The sequence below is a fragment of the Pan troglodytes genome, chromosome 13 (assembly GCF_028858775.2).
Source record: "Pan troglodytes isolate AG18354 chromosome 13, NHGRI_mPanTro3-v2.0_pri, whole genome shotgun sequence".
In the NCBI taxonomy this organism is placed as follows: domain Eukaryota; kingdom Metazoa; phylum Chordata; class Mammalia; order Primates; family Hominidae; genus Pan; species Pan troglodytes.
The window spans coordinates 133,936,254-133,962,943 of record NC_072411.2 but is presented as its reverse complement, the minus strand read 5'-3'; the positions used below and the strand labels follow the sequence as shown (position 1 = coordinate 133,962,943).

General features: G+C 55.5%; 1 protein-coding gene and 1 pseudogene across 5 annotated transcripts; both read right to left on the bottom strand.

Annotated features, from left to right (window-relative positions):
* Nucleotides 1-4,109: 4,109 nt before the first annotated feature.
* On the bottom strand, nt 4,110-10,033 carry PTMA (prothymosin alpha). 5 transcript variants are annotated; one of them, XM_054678827.2, is made up of 5 exons: nt 9,817-10,033; nt 6,226-6,297; nt 5,664-5,757; nt 5,131-5,204; nt 4,110-4,844 (listed from the first exon to the last, which is right to left on the bottom strand). In XM_054678827.2, exons 1-5 carry the CDS (start codon nt 9,817-9,819, stop codon nt 4,797-4,799), a joined length of 291 nt encoding a protein of 96 aa, XP_054534802.1. In that variant the 5' UTR covers nt 9,820-10,033; the 3' UTR covers nt 4,110-4,796. The 5 variants fall into 5 exon arrangements, with proteins under 5 accessions (XP_054534802.1, XP_024210466.1, XP_024210465.1 ...); XM_024354698.3 differs by lacking the exon at nt 9,817-10,033 and adding an exon at nt 8,888-9,430; XM_024354697.3 differs by lacking the exon at nt 9,817-10,033 and adding an exon at nt 8,888-9,147 and having other exon boundaries at nt 5,664-5,760.
* LOC112208548 (U4 spliceosomal RNA) lies at nt 6,039-6,122 on the bottom strand (annotated as a pseudogene).
* Nucleotides 10,034-26,690: the final 16,657 nt, after the last annotated feature.

Below are 26,690 nucleotides of genomic sequence, written 5' to 3'. Positions count from 1 at the left end.
GAGCTAGACTCCGTCTAAAAGAAAAAAAAGCTGGACATTGCTTCAGGGCATTACTGCCAAGAAAAGGGTGAAGGAATGGCTGCTGGTGGCAAAAAAACAATAGATGTCCCCTGGGACCTTATGGAATCCACCAGCAGCTCCTTTCAGTAAGGGATCTGCTCCCTGCCCAGAGTCTCACAGTGGGGTCCCCACATGGGTGCATGTAAAATGAGGTTGCTTCAAGTCACCACCTGGTACTTCTTGTTGCTGTGGGTGACAGCCTTGACAGAGAGCCCATGGAGGCATACCATTGATCCTTGGCTATGCTCAGGACTTCATGGAATCCACATCAGTCACTGGCTGCTAGGCCTTCTCTGCAAACAATGCATGTGTCATTCACCCAGTATATAAATAGGGTCAGTGTGCCGGACGGCCTTAAAATGTTTCAGCCATGTTTCCTAATCTGTGCTTCCTCCACCTCTCTGAGCTCAGGCCAGACCCATGAGCGTAGGCTGAGGTATCCCGAGAGGAACAGCTCAGAGCACAGCTCTGCCCCATTCCCTGGCTGGCTCTGCCCATGCCTCCATGGGCCTGGGGTACAGGGAGGACAAGCAGCGACACAGCAAAACTGAGCACACTTGCATCAAGGAGATGGGCTGCTGAGCAGACAGGTTGGGCATAGCGGGGGGCCAGGCCTGTGAGGCCCAGCCAGACTGAAGCAGGCCCCAAATAACACGGGGCCCAGGGATTCCACCCTCATGAAGCAGCTCCCACCAGGAGGGGACCACGCAGCAGCCAGCGCCCTGAGGCAGGCAGGGCTGGCCTGTATCTAGGACACAGGCATCCAACCCGCAGGCTTGGTAGAGGCAGGGTAGGCAGTAGGGCCCTGGAGGAACTGAGATCTGGGAGGAGTTATGAAGGGCCAGAGGCTGAGGATCCTGACCCCAGGGCTTGTGATAGCAGTAGAGGAGAAGCAGTACTGATTCCTGGGGCTGTGTAGCCAACAGCCAAGATAAAGCCAGGAAGTAGAGCTGGGAGCCCCTGACTCCCCGCCCCCCATTCTAGTGACCGAGTCATTCTAGTCATTCTAGTGAACACCCCCCATTCAAACTCTCCTAGTTTGTACTCAGGGCAGCAGTCCCAGTGAGGGTGTGTGGAGTCCAGTGAGGGTGTGTGGAGTCCAGTGAGGGTGTGTGGAGTCCAGTGAGGGAGCATGGGGTCCAGTGAAGGAGTGTGGAGTCCAGTGAGGGAGCGTGGAGTCCAGTGAGGGTCTGTAGAGTCCAGTGAGAATGTGTGGAGTCCACTGAGGATGTGTGGAGTCCAGTGAGAATGTGTGGAGTCCACTGAGGATGTGTGGAGTCCAGTGAAGATGTGTGGAGTCCAGTGAGTGAGGGTGCGTGGAGTCCAGTGAGGGTGCGTGGAGTCCAGTGAGGGTGCGTGGAGTCCAGTGAGTGAGGGTGCGTGGAGTCCAGTGAATGAGGGAGCAGGGAGTCCAGTGAGAGAGTGTGGAGTCTGCTGAGGCAGTATGGAGTCCAGTGAGTGAGGGTGCATGGAGTCCAGTGAGGGTGCGTGGAGTCCAGTGAGGGTGTGTGGAGTCCGGTGAGTGAGGGTGTGTGGAGTCCGGTGAGTGAGGGTGCATGGAGTCCAGTGAGGGTGCGTGGAGTCCAGTGAGGGTGTGTGGAGTCCGGTGAGTGAGGGTGCATGGAGTCCAGTGAGGGTGCGTGGAGTCCAGTGAGGGTGCGTGGAGTCCGGTGAGTGAGGGTGCGTGGAGTCCGGTGAGTGAGGGTGCATGGAGTCCAGTGAGGGTGCGTGGAGTCCAGTGAGGGTGCGTGGAGTCCGGTGAGTGAGGGTGCGTGGAGTCCAGTGAGGGTGCGTGGAGTCCAGTGAGGATGCGTGGAGTCCAGTGAGGGTGCGTGGAGTCCAGTGAGGGTGCGTGGAGTCCAGTGAGGGTGTGTGTGGCCACAGGGAAGCCCAAGACCGTGGAAGAGTGGACCCCTGCTTCCAGCTTTGGTTCCACGTAAAGGACTCAGTCCTTGGGAGAGGGCATCAGTTGCCCAGAAGGAAGGTCTGGGAAATGACCACTGACTGTCACATCTGACTGGGGTTCCAGCAACAGAGAGGGAGAAAGGTCTTGTTGCGGGGGTCAGGTGGAGGGTGACTGGCGTTGCCTACCTTGGGACCAGGGCCCACTGAAGGGTCTTTCCTGGACAGAATTCAGCGGCACGCTTTACAGTTCCTCTGTGTCCACCAGGGGGCGCCCATTCCTTGCTAATCTTTTAACCTGGGCTCCAGTGGGAGGTCATTCGGGGACTTTGGGAGTGGTATCAAGGTGACTCTGGGCCCTGAGGTATATCCTCAGGCAGTGGTTAATTGTGTGCTAGGCTCAGGACTAGGGGTAAGTGTGTTCTGCTAGAACCAGCAAATGCTGTTCCAGGCCAAACCTTTGGTGGGATGAGGCAGCTCAGACAGCAGAGGCAGTAAGCTCTGCTGATATGGGTGTCTCAGGGGGACCCTAGCAAAGCAGCCCTGGGCCCTGGCTCATGCCTCATCCTATTGTTCCCATTTTGCAGAGGAGGGGATTGAGGCCCACAAGGTTCAGTTACTTGCCTCATGCTAACATGCCTGCCGTGTCTGTGTGCGGACCAGGGCACAGCTTCTCCCCTTTCAGGGGCCTTGCGGTGGTGGTCCCGAGCAGGACTGCAGCCTGAGGGAGCTGGGTTAGACCTGCTCTCAGCTCCAAGCGCTACCTGCCCTGTGTGGCCTTCCTTCACGGCCTTCGCCTGCATTCCTGCCTTAGAGACACCCTCCTGGGCGCCGAGCTTGGGAACTCTGCAGTACTGAGTCGCCTTGGGCGGCAGAACAGAGAGGAGCCAGCGTTTTGGCTCCAGACCCTCCCTTTCTTCCCTGGATGAGCCAGGATGCAGATACCCAGGCTGTGCAGGGGGTGTGGGGTAGATACAGGTCAGAGGGTCCCTCCTACCAAGGCCTCAACCTGCCCCTGATCCTGGTGGCAGCTGCCTGGGGACATGCTGAACAAGCGGCCTGAGCAGCCCCGTGAGGGTGACTAAGCTCCAGCCAGAGAAGGGAAAGGTCCCCCCAGAACTCTGGCGCCTGGTGTGAAACACAAAGGTCGGGGGGGGGGGGGGCATGGAATGGGGTGGACACGGTGTCAAGGGGCAGGTAGAGGGAACTGGTCTCTCTTGCTCTCTTCAATGCACACATTTCCCTCCTTCCCAGCATCTCCCCTTAACCCAGGCCAGGCCTCTGCAGACACTTCAGTCTGCTCCTGGGAGTTTTCCTGCAGAAACCACTGGATGGCTTCCTCAGGTCCTACCTGGGCAACAGGCCCACTAGCAGTGCCTATACCGGCCCCTGCCCCTGCAGCTCTCATTGGAGGATCCCAGAAGGTTCTTGGTGAGCTCTAATCCTCACCTCCACCTCTGAGGGCACGAGCTGGTGGCACTTCCTCCAGTTGGCTATCCTGACCCACTGCTCACAGACCGTGTATGAAAATCCAAACGGCACAGTAACTTCTCCAACTGTGTTCAAGGGGCAGGGTGGGCCTGCCCAACTAACCTAAGGGACCTGGAGACCAAAGGTTGGATGACTGCCAGGCTGCACCAGTGCCAAACCAAAACCCCGGCATTCTAAGAGGCCGGGGGGTACCACGTGCCACCAGCAGGGGGAGCCACGTCATGGAGCTAAACCTGTGAGGCCTGCAGAGGCAGCCACCACTTCGACGCTCATCCTGGGAGGCTTGGCAAGTTCCCTCTTGGCCTATACCACCACCAGCACCCTGCGCTCCACATAATGTCAGTCCCGTGTGGCCCGTGTGTCTAGGACTGCAAACCCCCCAACAAGGCACCAGGGTCTCCATGTGGCACCCAGTGATGAAGTCCTCCTCCCCAGTTAAGGCTTCTTGGGGCAATCACTGACTGCCCCAGTGAGCAGCCCCCCCAGCCAACTGCAGCTCAGTCCCTGCCCACCCACCAGACTCTGCTGCCCATCACAGGACACATCCAACTGCCTCCCAAAATGTCAACCCACTGTCCCCAGGATCCTCCCCCTCCTATCCTTGTGCCCTGGAAGGTCTGAAGAAACTGAAACAGAAAAACCAGGCTTGAGACAGCTTTGTTAGAACAACTCAGCAAAATAAAATTCCTGTTTATTGTTGGACAACATTGTTTCACACATACATCAAACAGGCCAAAAAAAATAAACAGCAACTTCATAGACAAAAAAGGAAAAAAAAGAAACCTTTTATCTTTGGCCTTTTTAACCATCTCATACAAACCAACTACTTATAGTACAGCTAAGTACATACACAAAAAAGTTACTGGAATGCTCGGAATAAGATTGTTTTTCTGTTGTCATTTTTGCTTTTTTTACAAGGTTTTTTTTCTCCTTTGAGATTATAATGAACATGGTCACACCACAAGTAAAGTCAGAAGTAGGACAGAGAACGCTCCGAAGGCTGGTTTGGTCATCCGAGATCATTAAAAATGGCTGACCCTAACAATATGTACAAAAATATAAAATGTAAATAAAAAATACAAACAAATTTCCTTTTTAAAGTACTTTTAAGAAAAAAAGCAGGGCCTTGGAAGTTTTGGTTCTTTTTTCCTCCCCTGTTGCAAATTCTCATGGTTTGGGTTGGGTGGTGGAGAGCGCGTGTCATCTGCGGGTGGCACTGCCCACGGTGGGCGGGCGGGCCTCTCTACTCGAAGGTGACCACGTTTAGATTCTGAGACGGGAAGTGGAGGGTGAATAGGTCACGGCGGCCTTTTTTTTTAGTTTAACTTTTCCTTTTTTGCTGTCTAGTCATCCTCGTCGGTCTTCTGCTTCTTGGTATCGACATCATCATCCTAGGCAGAGAAAGACTGTCAAAGGCCCCTCCAACCCCAGGAGCCCTATCCAGCCCACTGCCACAGCTCCTGCTGGCAGAGCAAGAACCAGGGACTCCCAGCTCCACAGCCCAAGGCCTCTGGGAAGTTGAGCCCAGCCCTGTTCCTTCCTGTTCTTAAGATTCAGGACCACACAGTGGCCACTTACAAAGTCAGAAACAGTCCCTCCGCAGCTTGAGCACCTCAGCTAAAGGCAGGTGGGGAGACCCAGATGCCAAACCCCCCTTCTTCTCAAGCCAGAACCCACCTCATCATCTTCAGCTGCCCGCTTGCCCGTAGCTGACTCAGCTTCCTCATCTTCATCTCCATCCTCTTCCTCACCTGGAGAGAATCAAAGGCCAGGTAAACCACACTTCCCTCCTACTGTGGCTCCTGGGGAAATCCCGAGGAACATGTAGTGGACTGCAAGGTCCCTGCCCTGCCTCTGCTGCCTGCAACTGGGCCCAATCAGGGCACCCACGCCCACTACACAGGTGGGAATCTCCAGAGGAGAGAGGCCCAAGCAGCTGCACCCCAAAAGGCCAGCCCAATAGATCAGTGGCTTTCAGAGCTGCACGAAAGAAACTTTCAGGTGTGCGACTGAGTGTGAGTGGGCATGGGCACAACTCCATGTCAGGGAGACCTTCCCTGACTCTACAGGTGGGTGCCCAGGGCCATGTGGTCCACTGGCCCCAAGTACCATGGTCCCACTCCCAGGAGCCCCAATTCCTTCCTTCCCCTTCTACCAGACAAGGCCAAGAAAAAGTACCTGAAAAGGGGAAGATAGACAAGGCTACTCACCATCACCTTCTTCTTCCTCCTCCTCTTCCTCCCCACCTTCTTCCTCTTCTTCATCTACCTCATTGTCAGCCTCCTGCTCCCCATTTTCCTCATTCTCCTCGACAGAAAACAGGCCATGTCATTACCAGCTGGCCAAAGGCTGGACAGAGCGTTGCTCCTGATGCCCGGCCTCCCACCAGAGGCTGCCGGCTGCATCTACAGCCCAGCCAAGCCAAGCCCACCCCAGAGGCCCTTCTCCAGTCAACACCCTCCAGGCTCCATCGTGAAACCTGCACATTAACTGCCCCAGGACAAGGGCTTTTCCCCACCCTGGGCCAAGCCCAAACTCAGACTACCGGAGTCTCCTCTGAACCTATTCTTGTTCAGGCGCTGCTCGAAAGGTTTTTATAAATATTTAACTAGCAATAATCGCGCCTCGGGTAAAGCTCATTAGCTACGATACTGCCACTGTGCAAAGCTATATATATGCATACACACACATATATAGATATGTTTAAAGTAGAACAGGAAAAATTTTGTGGGGCGGTAGCTGCCAGGGCTCAGGAGCAAAGCAGACACTCACAGCATTCCCGTTAGCAGGGGCGTCTCTTCCATTTTCTGCCTCTTCCACAACTTCCTTCTTCTCCTTTAAGTCCTTCAAAAGGGAAGAAGGAACCAGTAACCAGTAAGTCTTCTGAGCAACCCAGGGTAAGCAAAGGCGCTGAGAACTACTGGTCTGTACGGCTGTTCTGTCCGTCCCAAATTAAGAGTCGCATGTTGAGAAGGGCCTGATGCCCCTGCGGTCCCTCTCCCACTGGTCCGGTGGAAGGAAGGCCCGGCGGGGGGCATGATCAGGTTTCCCATCCTTTAAGGCCCGCTACAGCGGCCCCGGTGGCGGTTCCCACTGCCCCCTGGCGCTTCCTAGGAAAAAGGAGCCATGTGGCGCCACAGCCCCAGCCCGTCCGGCCGGGTGGACGAGCCCCGGACACTCACGCCCATCAGCCTGCTTCCAAGTGCAAAGAGCCCGCCCCTCGAGCCGTCTAGAAAGGCGGCAGATTATGTTCCAAAGATAAATAAGGCAAGGAGAGAGGGGCCTGCGCTCGGGGAGAGCCCCACAGGCGCGCCAGCCTGGAAGGCCCGCGAGGCCGCACCGCCCCGGCCAGGACAGGTATCTAAAAAAGCCAAAGCACACCGACCCCCCAAATCCGACCGCTGTTCCTAGAGGCCGCAAACCGCTGCTTGGCGGTGCCCCAGGCCGGGGCCTGCCGCCGGAGCCACCAAGTCCCGGCCTCCCCGCGGCGGCTAGGGATCCCCGACAGCACCTCGAGGGTGGGACTCCGCCCGGGATCCAAAAGGCAGCGCGGCTCCGGGCGCCCGGTAACTTTTTCCACACGACACGGCCGCCAATACCAACAGAGGTCCGGCGTCCGGGCCTGCGGGAACGCCTCGGCCGCTGTCCGGCGAGCGGCTCCGGGCCACCTGTCGGCCCTCTCACTCCGGCCCGCCCCGCTCCGCTCCGCGGACCCCGGCTCCGCCCGCTCTCGCCCCCTGGCGGCCGAAGCCCCGGGGAGCAGTGGGGGCAGGGAGGTCGCGGCGCGCAGGCGCGCATCCCCCGCCCGGCGGGCTTTGCGCGCGGGCCTCGGCACGCACCGCGCGCAGGGAGCACGTGGCCCGGGGCCGCCGAGTGCGTCCCTTGCCTTGGAGACTCCCGGCCGGCAGGCAGAGCTTGCAGTGGCAGGCGCACGGGTCGCGCGTCGGTCGGCCGGGCTCTCGACTCTACGCCCCACTGCCGCCACCCCGGCAGTCCCGAATGTCTGCATTCGGGGGGCCAAGTCCCGCGGGAGGTCGCCCCAAAGTCCACCGGGCTGCTTAGGTCCGAGACTGTCGGGGATGCGCCTCTCGGGCTACTACTCATCGCCCTCGCGGGAAGTCACCTTTTGGTGCTTCGGAGAAAATCGAACAGCCAGGCCCCGCACTGGGGACGGTGTTCTTACCCCACAAACTCATTCCCGGACTGAGTCCAGAAGGGGTCACTGAGAGCCCCTTTGGAGATCCGGGCCCCGAGCTCCGCTCTGCCAAGAAGTCGCCCCTGGGAGAGTCAGAGATGACGCCAGGGACACAAGGGTTAAGGAGACGCCAAGGTGACTCGCGCCAATCCCTGCAGGGGCACGACGGGCGCGGACGAGGGCCGAAACATTAAGAAAAAAACAGTCAGTCTGAGAGCGCCCCGCTCCCGCCGAGGGCGGAGACGCTACCCAGGGCGGGCAGTGGGACCGAGGCGGCGCCGACAACAGGAGCGGAGCTGCACCAGCCGCGCAGGACCTCATAGCCGAGGGCAGTGAACCCGCCACGGGGCCCGGGCGCCCCCCCAGTTCGACCCTACCATTGGCCTGTCGCGGCCGCCGTGCTGGCCCGCGTCGCCCCGAGCTGCGGCGCACACGGTGCTCCCGGGCAGCCGCGGGGGGCGCCCATCGTCGCCCCAGCGCCGCGCTTCACTTTCTCTTTCCTCCCTGCGGCGCGTGGGCTCTCGCCTCCTCAGCCAAGCCCGGCACCGGGTGCATGACTGAAGCTGGGCGGCCGCTCCCGGCGCACTCACCTCGAAGGGCGCCCACCCCCGCCTCCCAGAGCGCCCAAAGCGGATAAGCCCGTCACACCTCCGCCGGGACGGCCGACGTCGCGGCCAGCCAGCCCGTCGCCCCATCCGCCTTATCGGGACTTAGTCTAGATAAACCACCTCAGGTCCGCTGCAGGGCGCGAAACCGGCGGCCTGGCGCCGAACAAAGAGCAGCGCGGCCGGCGGGCGCTCGCCGCCACTTCCCGCGGCCGGCCCGCGCCCCAACACGCGCCCCCCAGCACTTCCGATTCCCAACGCGCTTGAGTTTCAAAGTTATTTCCGTGCGCCCGGCGGGCCGACGACCCCCAGCCAGGCCCTTCTCCTCCCGCCGCCACTCATACCGATCACAGACGAGTTTCGAGGGCCGTGAGCCGGCCTCCGCGCCTAGCCCTCGGCCCCCGAGGGCGCCCGGCCCACTCCCCGACGGGCATCACGTCTGCCCGCGGCGGTTCCCGCCCCCTCCCCCGCACCACACAAAGAGTGGGCTGCCTGAGGGCACCGCGCCGGGGGCGGGCCGTTTCCCCGCGAGAGGGAGCAATAGCGGGCTTGAGGCAGTCCAGCTGCTGCGCGCCAAACACCGCCCGAGCGGCGGCGCGCGGACCCCGAGGGGGCGGGCGGCGTCCAGCCTCACCTTGGTGGTGATTTCGGAGCTGGTGTCTACGACTGCGTCTGACATGGTGGGGCACGCCGGTGATCCGATGCAGGGGATTAAAAAGAAAGCGAGAGTTCAGGGACTCTGGCGATAAAGCTGCCGGAGTCCGCGGCGGCGGAGGAGGCGCGCGGCGGAGGCGGCTGCGGCGAGCAAGGAGGCGGACGAGGAACAATGCAAAGATGGCTTTTCAGAGCAGCCAGTGGGGGACTCACGCGGCGCCAGAAGCTTTAATATAGATTAGTGGGCGGCGCTCGGCTTCCCATGCCCGGCCGCTATTGGCTGAGCGCAGGGAGCGGGCGCTCGCTCATTGGCTCGATTCCGAACAATGGACAAGCGTGCTTAAAGCGGCAGTGCCCCGGCGCGTCCCGCGCTGCGCAGTCGCCGATCGCACTGTCATTCAAGGCCCGAGTTTGCCGGGTCTCAGCGGGGCCGAGGGCGCGGGGGAGGGGTGCGCGAGCGCGTTCCGGACGCGCGCTCCCGCAGCTGTTTTGCTGGGGCTGCTGACGCAGAAAGCCAAAGCGCGGCAAAGCTGCCCGCCCAGCCCCCTTCCCTCCCTCTCCCGCCCTCCCCGCGGCTGCTCGGAAGGAGGGGGAGGGAAGAGGGGGAGGGAAGAGGGGGCGGCGGGCGCACGACGGCTGCCAGCGCGGGGGAGGGGAAGGCGGGGTGCTGGGCCGCGCTCGCCCCGGGCGGTGCCCAGCGCAGTGCCCGCGGAGGTGCCCGCCCCCCGCGCCTGGGCGCCTTCGACCAAGGATTGTCCCAGTGCAAGTGGACGGCAGCCCCACGACGAGCAACGAGGTCACGAGGCCGAGACCCGGGCACCTGGGCCGCCCCGTCCCTCTGCCATGCCCTCGCGCCCTCCCAGGGCAGGGCACCCCTAGTCCTGTGGGCAGGCGACCCCGATTGCCCACCATCAGGTCCGGCGTCCGTCGGCCAAGTAGGTCGACAAGCGGGCACCGTCCCAAGCACACACGGATTCATGTATCAAGCGGACTCGATGCGCGATGCCGGCTCCAGCCCTCGAGTGGGACAGCCCGCGGGCCCCGCACGGCATAGCGGTCCCCTCATTCTAGGGCTCTAGTTAGGGTCTGTCCCGAGCGGTCACTGCCGTCGCGACAGCCTCAGGGCAGCCTCCTCCAGGGGCCTGCCGGGCCATCGAGTCTACCCTTCTCCCACCCCACTGCTGGACTGCGATGGGCACATGAACATTACAGAGTTCCTCGGGGAAAATCATCGTCTCTGGAGCCAGTTGGGCTAATCTTTGGGGACTACCTGAAATTTGGGGGGCCATTTAGAGAACCATGCGGAGCCCCGAGAAAGGGGAGCATCAAAACGCCACACTCAAGATGGCGCCGGGCTCGGCAAGCGTGGCGTGACGTAGCGATCTAGCTCACGTGGGCGATCCGAGAACAACAGGCTACGCTGGCCTTATCGCCACCGCACTTAGCTGTCGAACTAAGAAATCGGTTGTGTGGGAAAAAGGACCAGAATAGGTGGAAACATAGTCCAGAAATTTACCTGTGCCACACACAAGATGGCGAGACGTAGGGTTCGTCCCTGTGCTGCCAAAAGGGGGCGCCCGACACGGAAGGCGGGACTCCGGAAACACGAGCGCACATTGGCCGAGAGTGGCGGGCGAACACAAAGTTGACGCTTTGCGTCCTTCCATTGGCAGTTTCTTCCGTCTGTCTCTCGGGTGCAGCCGAGCTGGGAATGGGGAAAACCCGGAGTGTGGGATCGTGGAGGGAGGACGATGCCAAGTCCCGCAGAGCTTGCGCTCGGGGCTAGAAGAGAGACTGAGTCTCCCTTCTCAGTTTCATTAGGTAATGGGCGACATGGCTCCGTCTCCACAGCGGGGCTTTGCTGAGCTTAGCACGCAGTCTCCCGGCGGGGAGGAGGCGCGCAGTGCCGGGCGCCACTCCGTCTCCAGTACGCGTTAGGCTCGCGTTCCCAGGTGCCCGTCTGGCCGCTGGACTGTTGGCCTTTCCGGAGCGAGTTTTACTTTAGGAAGAAGCCCGGGCTCCCGGTAGTTTGGCCTGAAGAAACGTGGGGCAGATGCTGGGCAGGGCGGGGATACCGCGCCAACACCCACTGCCCAGCGGTCGCCCTCCTATGCAGCGGCGAAGGGACGCCCGCTGTGTCTCCGCCCTGCCCCCAGGCGCCCCAGTGGCTGGAGGTGGCATTCTCCACTGGACGGGCGCGCCTCAATCCGGGGGACTTCCACAGTGCTGTTCCCGAGGACCACGCGTCTCAACTCTTTGTCGGGTTCCCTCCCTCCCACTGCCAGTCTGTCTTCACCGCCGCGCAGACCTGGGGCCGCCCTTCACAGAGGAAGGGCTCCTTGGCCTCAGCCACCGTGACCCCCTCCTTTGTGTCACATTCTCAGAGAGTTGGAGGGATTATGCGTCATCGTAAACAGGGGGACAGAGCGCCTTCCACCTGCGGCGCATCCATTAAGTTCCAGTTACCCTCGAGAGGATTGTTTTTTCCACGAAACCCAGATGCAATGAGAGCCTGGCTTGTACCATCTCTAAGCATCGAGGCTTCCCCCTCGTCTGGGTGGTGGCCTTCGGGCAGTGGCTCCGGAAAGGCCATCAAGGCTTCCCCGTCGTCTGGATGGTGGCCTTCGGGCAGTGGACTGTGTCCACAGCTGAAAACCAGACTTGACAGTTCTGGATTCAGGCTGTTGTGGGAGCGGGAAGGTCAAACACCCAGAAGGAACTGATGAATGTGAATTTCCCTCTAAGAACTGCTTTGCCTGGCCGGGCGCGGTGGCTCACGCTTGCAATTCCAGCACTTTGGGAAGCTGAGGTGGGTGGATGCCGAGGTGAGTGGATCACGAGGTCAGGAGTTCGAGACCAGCCTGACCAACATAGTGAAACCCCCGTCTCTACTAAAAATACAAAAATTAGCCGGGCCTGGTGGCGTGCGCCTGTAATCCCAGCTACTCGGGAGGCTGAGACAGGAGAATCGCTTGAATCCGGGAGGCAGAGGTTGCAGGAGCTGAGATCACGCCATTGCACTCCAGCCTGGGCAACAGAGTGAGACTCCATCTCAAAAAAAAAAAAACAAAAAAAGAACTGTTTTCTGACGTTATTCCCATGCAGGTGCCTTTGCTAGAAGTGGGTGAGGAAGGCTCATGCCCATCTGGTTCCAGAACCACCACTTAAATTTCCCAAACACTCACTGAATGCCCGCTGTGTACATGGCAGTGAGCCTTTGACTCATGCTTCATTTTCATGTACAAGGTGGGTAGGACAGTTATGGAGTTGAACCATATGAAACTGATGTCTATGTAGGTGAAAACGAACTGAAAACACATTTACAGGTTCAGCTTCTGATATAACCCTCCTTTTAACAAATCAAAAAAGCAAACCTAGGGATTATAGCAAGGGACTTGGAGTTACCCACTGGATCAATGATGGAGCCGAGGCTAAGTCCTAAAACAGAGGAATCTGCATTTTTAGATGAGCCCTGGGGCAGAAGTTGCCCCCATGGACCTCCCTCTCATCCCAGGAGTGTGGTATCTGACAGCTCATAGTGGGGGAGTTATTTAGGCTATGAAGAACCGTGTTCCTTCAGCAACAGATAGCTCCCTACCTCTTTTGCTGTTTCTTTTTTTTTTTTTTTTTTTTTTTTTTTTGAGACAGAGTCTCACTCTGTTCAGCCCAGGCTGGAGTGCAGTGGCGTGATCTCAGCTCACCACAACCTCCGCCTCCCGGGTTCAAGGGATTCTTCAGCCTCCTCAGCCTCGCGAGTAGCTGGGACTACAGGCGTGCACCACCATGCCTGGCCAATTTTTGTATTTTTAGTACAGATGGGGTTTACTATTTTTGTATTTTTAGTACAGACGGGGTTTCACCATATTGGCCAGGCTGGTCTCAAACTCCTGACCTCATGATCCGCCCACCTCGGCCTCCCAAAGTGCTGGGATGACAGGCGTGAGCCACCGTGCCAGGCTTTTTTTTTTTTTGAGACGAAGTTTCACTCTGTTGCCCAGGCTGGGGTGCATTGGCATGATCTTGGCTCACTGCAACCTCCGCCTCGTGGGTTCAAGTGATTCTCCTGCCTCCCTCAGCCTCCTGAGAAGCCAGGATTACAGGTACCTGCTACCATGCCCAGCTAATTTTTGTATTTTTAGTAGAGACGGGGTTTCACCATGTTGGCCAGGGTGGTCTCAAACTGACCTCAAGTGATCCGCCCGCCTCAGCCTCCCAAAGTGCTGGGATTACAGGCATGAGCCACCACACCGGCCCTCTTTTGCTGTTTCTGAACAGACTGTTCTTCCTGTCCTCTGTCACTTCCACTCATTGATACATCTCATGCCCTTTGTTATTACAGAGGAAGTCAGGCACTTTGGTGACCTTGCCCTTCAAACCCCCCAAGACAAGCTGGTGTGCCCTGGTAAGCCTGCTTTCCTGACCCCAGCCTGAGATACAGTGGGCTTCGGCTAGAGCTGCTGTGAGCAAGGGACCCAATATGTCCTCCAGGCATGTTTTGTTTTGTTTTGAGATGGGGTCTTGCTATGTTGCCCAAGCTGAACTCCAACTCCTGAGCTCAAGCTATCCTCGCACCTCAGCCTCCTGAGTAGCTGGGACAACAGATGCTTGCTACTGTGCCTGGCTTGTTTTGGGGGAATTTTCACAGGGACACCTCTGGGTGGTCTTACACACTGTCCACATGGCCCACAGGCCTCTCCCCGCCCAGCCTGAGTAACACATTGATTTCATCTGCCTGGCCCTGTGGGCACTTCATTTTGCAACTAAGCCTGCCCCTAAAGCCATTTACAACATATTTCTAATTGGTTATCTCACAAATCTGCTTGATCCCCAAAAGATCAGGCAGAATGAATTTTTAAGCTGCCTGGGTTCAAATGGCAGCCCTGACATACACTAGCTTTGTGAATTGGGCAAGTTACTTTCTCTCCTCTAAGAAACAGAGAGGACAGCCAGGTGTGGTGGCTCATACCTCTATCCCCAGCACTTTGGGAGGCCTAAGCAGGAGGATTGCTTGAGCTCCGGAGTTGGAGACCAGTCTCGGCAACATGACGAAACGTCGACTCTAAAAATTTTTTAAAAATTAGCCGGGCATGGTGGCATGTGCCTGTAGTCCCAGCTACTCAGAAGGCTGAGGTAAGTGGATTGTTTGAGTCCAGGAGGTTGAGGCTGCAGTGAGCCATGATGGTGTCACTGTACTCCAGCCTGGGCAACACAGCAAGACTCTGTCTTAAAAAATAAAAAATAGGCCAGGCACTGTGGCTCACGCCTGTAATCCCAGCCCTTTGGGAGGCTGAGGCGGGCAGATCACGAGATCAGGAGTTCAAGACCAGCCTGGCCAACATAGTAAAATCCCATCTCTACTAAAAATACAAAAAATTAGCTGGGTATGGTGGTGCACGCCTATAATCCCAGCTATTCTGGAAGCTGAGGCAGGAGAATCACTTGAACCCAGGAGGTGGAGGTTGCAGAGCCAAGATTGCTCCATTGCACTCCAGCCTGGGCAATAGAGCAAGACTCCGTCTCAAGAAAAATAAAAAATAATAATAAATTTAAAAATAAGCTGGGTGTGGTGGCTCACACCTGTAATCCCCGCACTTTGGGAGGCTGAGGCTGGCAATCACCTGAGGTCAGGAGTTCGAGACCACCCTGGCCAATGTGGTGAAACCCCGTCTCTACTAAAAATACAAAAATTAGCTGGGCGTGGTGGTGGGCACCTGTAATCCCAGCTACTCGGGAGGCTGAGGCAGGAGAATCGCTTGAACTCGGCAGGCGGAGGTTGCAGTGAGCCAAGATGGCACCACTGCACTCCAGCCTGGGTGACAAGAGTGAAACTTCTTCTCAAAAAATAAAAAATAAAAATAAATAAAAATTAAAAATAAAAAAGAGAGGCCAGGCATGGTGGCTCACGCCTATAATCTCAGCACTTTGGGAGGCCGAGGCAGACTGATCACGAGGTCAGGAGTTAGAGAACAGCATGGCCAACATAGTGAAACCCCATCTCTACTAAAAATACAAAAATTAGCCAGGCATGGTGGCGCGTGCCTGTAGTCCCAGCTACTCAGGAGGCTGAGGCAGGAGAATCACTTGAACCCGGGAGGTGGAGGTTGTAGTGAGTTGATATAGCGCCACTGCACTCCAGCTTGGACAACAGAGTGAGACTTCATATTAAAAAAATAATAAAAACAAATAAAAAAGAGAAGACAATAATAGTTCCTACTTTGCAGGATTATTGTGAGAATTGAATAAGTTAATATTCAGAAAGTGCTTAAAATAGTGTCCGACACATTCGGGAAACCACTGCACCCCATTTTCCAGCTGCTATCTGTACCTAAGTGGGTTGGCTTTACAGAGCTTGTAGGACTCTGGACAAAGGAACAATGTCTTCAGCAAATTCTTTCCGTATTCAGTGGGAAATGAGGGCACTGGCCTCTCTAGTTTCTGGAAGCCTGTGATTTGGTGCCCGACATGCTTGGCAGCCCCTCTGGCCTCAAAGGCATGACAGAGTCTGGGAGGCAGGTGGAGTGGAGCAGGTCTCAAAAAATCCCGCCTTCCAGCCCTTCAGAAACCCAGGAGTTTCAGACTGTGGTTTCCTTATCCAGGCATAAGGGCCTGGGGAGCTGCCAGGAGCCTTTCAACCCTCCCGCCTTGCGAGCCTGGCTGGGATTGTGTAAGAGCCCCCAACGCCTGCTCCCTCAGCACGCCCAGGCCTGCCCATTCTCCTGGGGAGCTGTGCCAGAGACCTGGCTCCTGGTACCCACACAGGTCTGGCCGCCCTGGGAGGTTCCTACAGGGAGAGGGTGGGAAATGTCTCTTAATGTTCCAGGCCTGTCCCCAAACCGATGCCAAGGCCTGTGGAGCCCGGGCATGAGCCTAGGTAAGGAGGCTGGGAGAGGTGAGTGTGCAGTGTACACAGACGCCACTGCCCCCGGACAGCAAAAGGCCATCGTGCCAGTCCTTGACTCCCTGTACACGTGCTCCTTCAGATCCCTCCAGGAATCCTCTGCCTGCCTGTGTCACTTCCTGGCTCTCTTCCCTGGATCCCTCCGTGTGTGTGCACCTATTTGCATAGCTCGAGTTCCGTGGGTGTTTTGCTGAAGTTCCGGTTACAGTTCGTGAGTGGGTGGGCCCAGCAGCACGGCAGCAGGGAAAGGTGCTAGTTGGGGGAGCACATGAGCAGGCACACACCTGGGCACACTGCCTGTGAATGCCCACAAGAGCATTGCACCCGAGGAAAGGTTGGACACCACTATGTGACTTCCTGCTGCGTGGCCCCACATGGGAGCCCGAAGACCAGGAGGCCCAAGTAGGCCCTGAGGAGCGTCTGTGTGCCCGTGCCAAGCAGGAGGCCAAGCCCTGATAATCGTGAGGGTGAGGAGGGCAGGCTCTGCGACATCCTGACACTTACTCTTTCCCCTTCTCTGTTAATTTTTTTTTTTTTTAAGAAGGAGTTTCACCCTTGTCGCCCAGGCTGGAGTGCAATGGGGCAAACCAAACTCAGCTCACTGCAACCTCTGCCTCCTGGGTTCAAGCAATTCTCCTGCCTCAGCCTCCTGAGTAGCTGAGATTACAGGCATGCGTCACCATGCCTGGCTAATTTTGTATTTGTAGTAGAGACAGGGTTTCCCCAACTCAGTCAGGCTGGTCGTGAACTCCTGACCTCAGGTGATCCACCTGCCTTGGCCTCCCAAAGTGCTGGGATTACAGGCGTGTGAGCCACCGTGTCCAGCTCTTTTTTTTTTTTTTTTTTTTTTTTTAGACAGGGTCCCACTATGTCACTGAGGCTGGAGTGCAGCAGCACGATCTCGGCTCACTGCATCTTCTCTGTTCATCTTAAACAGGTCTTTTCTACCTTCCCTTCTCTGGCAGAGAATCTCCCCACCTTGTTTGGGGAGAAAGGTGTAAGGAGCAGAGGGCAGAGGCGAGGGGAGGACACACCACCAACTCGGACTGGCTCACCCTCCTCCTGCCACAGGGGGCTACGGACGACGGGTGACCCACAGTCCCTGTTTGACTGAGGGATTCCCAGGATGCAGGACTCTCAGTGCCACAACTAGAAAAACTCCTGGGCAAACTGGGACATGTTGCTCATACTAGTTCACTAGTTCACTCCTTATCACATACTGGGAACATTTCTTTTCTTTTTTTTTTTTTTTTTTTTTTTTTTTTTTTTTTTTGAGACAGGGTCTCGCTCTGCCGCCCAGGCTGAAGTGTAGTGGCGGCACAATCTCTGCTCACTGCAGCCTCAACCTCCTGGGCTCACGTGATCTTCCCACGTCAGCCTCCAAGTAGCTGGAACTACAGGTGCGCACCACCACACCCAGCTAATTTTTAAATTTTTCATAGAAACCGGGTTTCCCTATGTTATGCAGGCTGGTCTCGCACTCCTGGCCTTAAGTGATCTTCCTGCCTCAGCCTCCCAAAGTGCTGGATTACAGGCGTGAGCCACTGTGCCCGGCCAAAGAATGACATTTCTCAAGAAATCTGTAACCACCACCAAGACCACGAGTCCCTGTGGCCCTCCATCCAAAACCAGCCTCCCACTGAGATCCATCTCTCTTTGCCACAAGAATCCAGGGTGACAGAGCTACAAGGACACCGGGAGCATTTGGATTGCACATTGCAGAGTCGGGGGATTGAAGGGCTTAGGTAGATCACAGAGCGAGCTGGTGCCCAGGATCAGGACCCCTCGGGAGGGCTCTCAGCTGCCTCCAAGGTAAGGTTTGCTAATGAGGTCCAGAGCATGGAGATCTGTTCCTTTCTAGCTCCCGGCAGAGCAAGCGTCTCTAGAAGGGGAAGAGATTTCTCAGGCTCCTTTCAGAAACATTCTTTCCTCCAAGACGTTTTCTGAGAATCTCACAGGAGGAATCTCACTTGAACAATTCTATAGGAAAACCTCAAAATAGGATGCAGCATCACCCAGAAGTGAAGCCTCATCAGGGAGGGGAAGGCAAGGTGGGCGCCTTTCCAGGAAAGCTCGAGTCCCATGCACATGTGAAGTCCGAGGGGAAAGCTGCCAGTCAGCACCTGGACTGAGAGCTTCCCAAGCTGTCCTCAGCCTCAGCGAGTTCTCCCGAGCCTGGCAAGTGTGGCCCGACCTTGAATTGTGGTCATTTACGGCCCCTTCCAGCATCTTTCTCCTGGTTATGCCATCCTCTTGCTGTTAGATGCCGTAACAGTGTTATCTCACCGGGCACGGTGGCTCATGCCTGTAATCCCAGCACTTTGGGAGCCTGAGGAGGGTGGATCACCTGAGGTCAGGAGTTCGAGACCAGCCTGGCCAACATGGTGAAACCCCGTCTCTACTAAAAATACAAAAATTATCCAGGCGTGGTGGCAGATGCCTGTAATCCCAGCTACTTGGGAGGCTGAGGCAGGAGAATCGCCCGAACCTGGGAGATGGAGGTTGCAGTGAGCCAAGATTGCACCATTGCACTCCAGCCTGGGCGACACAGTGAGACTCTGTCTCAAAAAAAAAAAGCACTGGGCAGACACCTCTCATCCATTTCGCTGCTGGCACGGTCTCAGCATTCCCACTTAACTAAACGGAACGAAGAATATGGCCCAGCTCCCAGACAGAGAGCAGTGTGGCTGTTTGTCCCCACTTTGACCTCACTGTTCACAGGGCCGTGGTGCTGAGGCACAAAGGCCCTGGTTAAGACATATTTTTGAGACCCTGAAGTATGAATCACCTTGGTATGAATCAGTCTCCTTTTGGGCCTTATGTGATACATTGGAAGTTTCCTTAATTAAGATTTTCAGGGGCTCGGCCCAGCACGGTGGCTCACATCTGTAATCCCAGCACTTTGGGAGGCCGAGGTGGGCAGATCACCTGAGGTCAGAAGTTAGAGACCAGCCTGGCCAACATGGTGAAACCCCGTCTCTACTAAAAATACAAAACTGAGCCAGGCATGGTGGCGCGTGCCTGTAATCCCAACTACTCAGAAGGCTGAGGCAGGAGAATTGCTTGAACCCGGGAGGCGGAGGTTGCAGTGAGCCGAGATCACGCCATTGCACTCCAGCCTGGGGGACAAGAGCGAGACTTCATCTCAAAAAATAAATAAATAAATAAATAAGTAAATAAATAAGAATAAATAAAGATTTTCAGGGGCTGGGCACAGTGGCTCACACCTGTAATCCCAGCAATTTGGGAGGCTGAGGCAGGAGGATCACTTAAGCCTAGGAGTTTGAGACCAGCCTAGGCAACATAAGGAGACCCCATCTCTACAAAAAAAAAAATTTTTTTATTTTGAGACAGAGTCGCTGTGTCACCCAGGCTGGAGTGCAGTGGTGAGATCTCAACTCACTGCAACCTCCAACTCCCGGGTTCAAGCATTTCTCCTGCCTCAGCCTCCCAAGTAGCTGGGACTACAGGCGCTCGCCACCATGCCCGGCTAATTTTTGTATTTTTAGTAGAGACGGGGTTTCACTATGTTGGCCAGGCTGGTCTGGAACTCCTGACCTCAGGTGATCCACCCACCTTGGCTTCCCAAAGTGCTGGGATTACAGGCATGAGCCACCGCGCCCAGCTGAAAAAAAATTTTAAATAGCCATATATAGTGGCACATGCCTGTACTCCCACCTACTCTGGAGGCTGAGATGGGAGGATTGCTTGAGCCCAGGAGGTCAAGGTTACAGTGAGCTGTGATCGAGCCACTGCACTGCAGCCTGGGTGAGAACAAGACTGCCTTAAAAAAAAAAAAAAACTTTTAGGATTGTATGATGTGTTCTGGAATGCTCTTCAAAAGTGTCTGCTTCTCAGCTGGGCGCGGCGGCTCACGCCTGTAATTGCAACACTTTGGGAGACTGAGGCCGGTGGATCATCTGAGGTCAGGAGTTCAAAATCAGCCTGGCCACCACGGTGAAACCCCATCTCTACTAAAAATACCAAAAAAATAGCTGGGCATGGTGGCGGGCACCTGAATCCCAGCTACTTGGGAGGCTGAGGCAGGAGAATTGTTTGAACCCGGGAGGCGGAGGTTGCAGTGAGCCAAGATCGCACCATTGCACTCCAGCCTGGGCAACAAGAGTGAAACTCCATCTCAAAAAAAAAAGAAAAGAAAAGAAAAAAAAAAGACACGTCTGCTTCTCTTAAGGCTGAATTTGGATGCAAGGGCATTCATGAGGGAAAGTAAAATGTGTTGTGAATACCTGCAGAAACAGATGAAAGAGAAATTAGAAATTTGTGATTCTATATGAAATGAAACAGCTCTCAAAGCAACAGCTCTCAAAGCAGGGAGAGATGGGTGTCAAGAAACATTCTGGCTGGGCGCGGTGGCTCACGCCTGTAATCCCAGCACTTTGGGAGGCTGAGGCAGGTGAATCACCTTGGTCTCAAAAAAAAAAAAGAGTCTGGGTGCGGTAGCTCATGCCTGTAATCCAAGCACTTTGGGAGGCAGAGGCAGGCAGATCATGAGGTCAGGAGTTCGAGTGAAACCCTGCCTCTACTAAAGATACAAAAAATTAGCCAGGCATGGTGGTGTGTGCCTGTAACCCCAGCTACTCGGGAGGCTGAGGCAGAGAATTCTTGAACCTGAGAGGCAGAGGTTGCAGTGAGCCAAGATCGCGCCATTGCATACTGGCCTGGGTGTGGAAAAAAGAAAGATCCTTAGCTGAGAACCCTAGCTTTCAAAGCTTTCAGCTTCATGGAGAACTGTCACCTGGCAGTAGTAGGGTTTCGCCATGCTTTGTCTCCATTGCAGCCGCTCCCCTCTCAGGTCCCTCTTCCCCAGCCACAGTGGGACAGGGAGCTCGCTGCCTGCAGGATTCATGCCTAGGCTTGATTGACACTGGTCCTAAACAGGTCTCTTTACTTCCCCCACCTCATTCCCCTCATGCAGGGCTGACAGGAGTGCAGATTTCTGAGCATGGACGACCGTGTTGGCACCCGCCTCCCTGAGGACCCTGTGAGCTGGGCGTGGGCGGGGAAGGCATGGTTGTGTCCTCCACTCAGCGTGAGTGAGCAGACATTGCCCAAAGCCCTACAGTTATTCAGTGGCAGAGCTGGGATCTGAACCCCAGCTGACTCCAGAGCCCCATGCTACCTGCAGTTGCAGCCTCAGCTTCAAGGGGAAAAGTCACAAGCAGTACTGCCACCATCCACGTGCCAGTCCCCTTGACCACCCTGTCCCCTCACGCACCACAGAGGGGATCTGGGGGTGTCCTCTGTTGATTGATAAGCAGTTTTACTTTTTTTCATTTTATGTATTTGAGATGGGGTCTCACTTTGTTGCCCAGGCTGGTCTTGAACTCCTGGGCTCAAGCAGTCTTCTCATCTGGGCCCCACAAAGTGCTGAGATTACAGGTGTGAGCCACCATGCCTGGCCAGGAGTTTTATTTTCACAAACTGAGGCCCTCATTCTCCAGCAGTTGCCTCAAAGGTGGTATGAGGGTAGGGAGGGTGTCCCAGATGAGTGATTTCTAGTTGTGAGGCAAGATTTTTCTAGTAGGACCTGGTGACCTGGGGGCAGGACATTTTGCAACTGTTTGTTGCCAGAGGCTCACCAGAAGGCTCACTAAAAATGTGCTCCCGGGGTGTTCTTTTGAAATTTTTCATGGCATCAGTAGATAATTGGTAACATCTGCCTTGAACATGTTTCCAGGCTAACCTATCCCATGGCCTTGCTCCAGAGTTGGGCCTGGAAGTACTGCATTGCACAATGTTCCTTTTAAGGGGACCCACAGGACAAATTTCTTTCGGGCCTCAGCACCAGCAGGACAGTGTGGCTCAGTGTTTAGGAGCACAGGCTCCAGGTGGCCCCTTCTGTGAGTGGGGCAAGAGCCCCCCAGAACTGGGCTCCTTGCCTGCTTCTGTGTCATGAAGCTGAGTCCTCGGACAAGAGTGTGACCCCTGTGAGCCGCTTCTCGTATGTAAAACACATGAATATAACAACCTCCTGGCCAGCCCGGTGGTGCATGCCTGTAACCCCAGCACTTTGGGAGGCCAAGGCGGGAGGATCACTTGAGCCTAGGAGTTCGAGACCAGCCTGGGCAACATAATGGGACACCCCCTCTGTCTCTACAAAAAAAATTAAAAATTAGCCGGGCTTCGTGGTGCATGCCTGTAATCCCAGCTACTTAGGAGGCCGATGGGAGAATCGCTTAAGCCCAAGAGATCAAAGTAGCAGTGAGCCAAGATTGCACCACTGCACTCCAGCCTGGATAACAAAGCAAGACTCTGTCTCAAAAAACAAAAACAAACAAACAAACAAAAAAACTTGGCCAGGCTCTGTGGCTCATAGCGGTAATCATAGCACTTTGGGAGGCCAAGAAGGGAGTATCACCTGAGGTCAGAAGTTCGAGACCAACCTGGCCAACATAGTCAAACCCTGTGTCAACTAAAAATACAAAAATTAGCTGGGCATGATGGTGGGTGCCTGTAATCCAGCTACTTGGGAGGCTAAGACTTGGGAGGCTAAGGCAGGAGAATCGTTCGAACCCAGGAGGCGGAGGTTGCAGTGAGCCGAGATCATGCCATTGCACTCCAGCCTGGGCAACAAGAACAAAACTCCATCTAAAAAAAAAAAAAAAACACTTGATAATCACCAGCCACTTATTATTACCAGGAAAAGCTAGGCTTTTGAATAACTTGTTTCCCTTTTTTCTTTATAGGGCCTCCAGGTCTTGTAACTGGTCCCCTTCCTTCTCTCTTGGCTAGGAAGCTCGGTGCCAGCTGTGAGTTGCAGCTCTTGGTTCCGTGGCCTCCTGGAGGCCAACAGGACTAACCCTGTCTCTGTTGTCTTCTTTCCTACCCTATTTTCCTTGACCCAACAACTTCAGTTATTTTTTTCCTGTTGTCCTTTTTTTTTTTTTTTTTTTTTTTTGAGACAGAGCCTCACCCTGTTGCCCAGGCTGGAGTGCAGTGGTGCGAGCTCAGCTCACTGCCACCTCCTGGGTTCAAGCGATTTTCCTGCCTCAGGCTCCCAGGTAGCTGAGATTACAGGTGCACGCCACCACGCCCAGCTAATTTTTATATTTTTAGTAGAGACCGGGTTTCACCATGTTGGTCAGACTAATCTCGAACTCTTGACCTCAGGTGATTCGCCCGCCTCAGCCTCCCAAAGTGCTGGGATTACAGGCATGAGCCACTGTGCCCAGCGTCCTTTAGGTATTTCTACAAACTTTAGAACTGAGGCCTAAATTAATTAAAATGGTAATTAATTAAACAAACTAGAGCCTTTTATACCCAGGGCAGTTTCCCATAGGTTATGTCATTTGAGCCTCACGCCAATCAAGGCAGGTGTCCCCATTTCACACAAGTGGAAATCAAGGCTGCCAGAAGGAACTGGTGGAGGTGGGGACCAACCTGGCTTTGCCCCCGTCCCAGCTTTGTCCCCTGGCTTTGACCCTGTCCCGGCTCCGTGAGTGGCTGCCCCCACTCATGAAGCCCTTCCCACTGTCCCCCGCCTGGACATAAGCCCTTCCCACTGTCCCCCGCCTGGACATAAGCCCTTCCCACTGTCCCCCGCCTGGACATAAGCCCTTCCCACTGTCCCCCACCTGGACATAGCTTTGTGACTATGTGGTCACATCCATCTCACCTTCCATTTCCCCAGTGTCATTGTCTGGCCTTTTGAGGGAACTTTCCAAGAGATTATGGCATTCCCTCCCTTACTGAAGGATGAGTAAGAAACCAGCCACGCCTCTGCACGGCCCCTCCATGGCATTTACACCAAATGGTTCCGATTTGGCTTTCCCTCATGGGACAGACAGGAGCGTCCCTGGGATTGGCATCGTGCTGCTCAGCCTTAAGGAAATGTGGTCCCACACTCTGAGGAACAGGCCGCAGGAGCTCAGAACACCAGGCCCCGGCCAGTGCCTCAGAGACCCCACAGGCAGGCTGGCGGGAGCGCACCACCTCGCCCGGCAACCCCTTGCTCCCAGAGTGAGTTCTTTAGGGAAGGCCCTGACCCTGGGGGGTCACAGATCGCCAGTGAGATGCAGAAGGGAGACCCCCTTTAAGACCCCACCTCCCCTGGGGGCTCACAGCCTTGGTATCCAGCTGAGCACCTGAAACTACAGACGTGCCAGGCGGGCAAGAGCTGAGTTGGGGCCAAGGTGGGAGAGAGCTGCGCTGCCCTTCAGGATGAAAGGGGAACAGCGGTGCCTTTCCACTGGCATGACATGTCAATAACAAAGCAACCTGCCATTTATAATGTGTTCATAATGCCCATTCTTGGTATTCAAAGCTTATGGTTGTTGCTTTTCAAGAATGTGTGGCAGCGCAGTTGGTGGTGTTACCTCCGAAGTCAGATCTGCTCCCAAGTTTCCAACCCCTGCCCTGGAGTCCCCTTCCCAGGGGGCCCTCAGTCATCCCAAGGCCTCAGGCCAGGGCCTCGCTGGCCCCTGCTGCATAGACACACTGAGCTCTGTGCTATCACCCCAAACTCCCACCAGAAACACACTTCCTTGGGCCCCACAGCCCAGGAACAATGTGAGTGAATTTGTGTGTTTCCTGTGTGTCCACACGGGTGTCAGCCAACTTCCCCTCTCCACAGAAGCATGTCCATCCTCATCTGTTCTTAGGCAGCCATGCCCATGTACTGCCTCAGGCTGCTGGAGCTCAGGGGACCAGTCTGGCCAGAGGGGCCAGTGGGAAAGGCCAGGAAAGAGCCAAGCCTGAAAACCTAGGAAACAGTGCTGTGGGGCCCGAGCCCCAGCTGCTCGCTGGTGGGTATTTGAGGGGGCCTGCCTTGCCTACCTGGACAGAAGCACAGCATGGAGCCGCCACTGGGGGCAGGCCTGGTGCGGGCATAGAACACAGGGCAAGAGGCACCTGCAGGCGCATGGCCACACCCAGGCCTTGGCCCAGCCTGTCCTCTCTTCCCTGTAGCAGGCCCGTTCCACACTCCCACGCCCAGTCTCTGGGTGTGCATGTACATGTCTGTACAACCATGAACACAGATCCCATGTCCTGAATGTGGCCACAGATGTGTGCATGCGTGTGCAGATGCGAGCATGTGCCCGTGATACCACCAACCGTTCAACCACCCTTTCCCCTCCTAGGAGCCGGGGCACCAAGCAGGTCCCTGCAGATCTGTGGGTGTTGGCTTTATTCTCCCTTGTATGTTTCTGTATTAAAAAAAAAAAAAAAACTTTTGGCAGGGCATAGCAGCTCATGCCTGTAATTCCAGTACCTTGGGAGGCCGGAGCAGGAGGATCACTTGAGCCTAGGAATTTGAGATCAGCCTGGGCAACATAGGGCGACTTTGTCTCGACAAAAAAATTAAAAAATTAAGCCGGGCATGGTGGCTCACGCCTGTAATCCCAGCACTTTGGGAGGCCCAGGCGGGCAGATCCCTTGAGGCCAGGAGTTCAAGACCAGCCTGGCCAACATGGCAAAACCCTGTCTCTACCAAAAATACAAAAAATTAGCCAGGTGTGGTGGCGCATGCCTATAATCCCAGCTACTTTGGAGGCTGAGGCAGGGGAATCACTTGAACCCGGGAGATGGAGGTTGCAGTGAGCCGAGATCGCGCCACTGCATTCCAGCCTGGGTGACAGAGCGAAACTGTCTCAAAAAAAAAAAAAAAAAAGTCATTTTGGCCAGGCATGGTGGCTCATGCCGGTAATCCCAGCACTTTGGGAGGCTGAGGCGGGTGGATCATCTGAAGTCAAGAGTTCGAGACCAGCCTGGCCAACATGGTGAAACCACCGTCTCTACTAAAAATACAAAAATAGCTGGGTGTGGTAGCAGATGCCTTGATCCAAGCTACTCGGGAGGCTGAGGCACGAGAATTGCTTGAACTCGGGAGGCGGAGGTTGCAGTGAGCTGAGATCGTGCCACTGCACTCCAGCCTGGGCAACAGAGTGAGCCTCCATCTCAAAGAAAGAAAGAAAAAAAGAAAGAAAGAAAGAAAGAAAAATTAGCGGCCAGGCGCAGTGGTTTACATCTATAATCCCAGCATTTTGGGAGACTGAGGCGGGCAGATCACAAGGTCAGGAGTTCAAGACCAGTCTGGCCAACGTAGTGAAACCCCGTCTCTACTAAAAATACAAAAAATTAGCCGAGTGTGGTGGTGTGCGCCTGTAATCCCAGCTACTCTAAAGGCTGAGGCAGGAGAATCACGTGAACCCAGGAGGCAGAGGTTGCAGTGAGCCAAGATCATGCCGTTGCACTCCAGCTGGGGCAACAGTGTGAAACTTCGTCTCAAAAAAAGAGAAAAAAAAATTAGCCAAGTGTGGTGTTGCACCTGAGGTCCTAACTACTTGGGAGGTTGAGGTGGGAGGTTTGCCTGAGCCCAGAAGTTCGAGGCTGCAGCAGCTGTGAGTGTGCCACTGCACTCCAGACTGGGCTTTAGGACTCCAGAGTGGACAATTCTAGGTAGATTCCAGGGGCCTCCCCTGCTGATCGCTGCCCCCACCAGCTTTCCTCTGGCAGAGCCCGCCCTCCCAGTACTCGGATTTGCTGTTTTCATCCCCCATTCTCACATTACTGCGCCTCTGGGACAAGTCACTGTACCTCCCTGGTGCCTCAGTTTTCTGACCAAAACAGCAACAAAATAAGCAAATCAATCAAACAGCTAATAATGCCACTTATCTGGGTGATGGAAACTCAGGGCCAGGTGCAGTGGCTCACGTCTGTAATCCCAGCACTTTGGGAGGCTGAGGCAGGTGGATCACCTGAGGTCAGTTCAAGACAAGCCTGGTCAACATGGCAAAACCCCGTCTCTACCAAAAATACGAAAAATTAGCAGGGCATAGTGGCGCATGCCTGTAATCTCAGCTACCAGGGAGACTGAGGCAGGAGAATCACTTGAACCCAGGAGGCAGAGATGGCAGTGAGCTGA

Excerpts from the sequence above, each read along its gene's own strand:
- PTMA (XM_024354695.3), bottom strand. The coding sequence starts at position 7,462 with ATGCAGACATTCGGGACTGCCGGGGTGGCGGCAGTGGGGCGTAGAGTC. Across the intron at positions 5,761-6,225 it reads CCCCTGCTAACGGGAATGCT|GAGAATGAGGAAAATGGGGA; the intron begins GTGAGTGTCTGC and ends TTTTCTGTCGAG. Across the intron at positions 5,205-5,663 it reads GGAGGAAGAAGAAGGTGATG|GTGAGGAAGAGGATGGAGAT; the intron begins GTGAGTAGCCTT and ends GATTCTCTCCAG.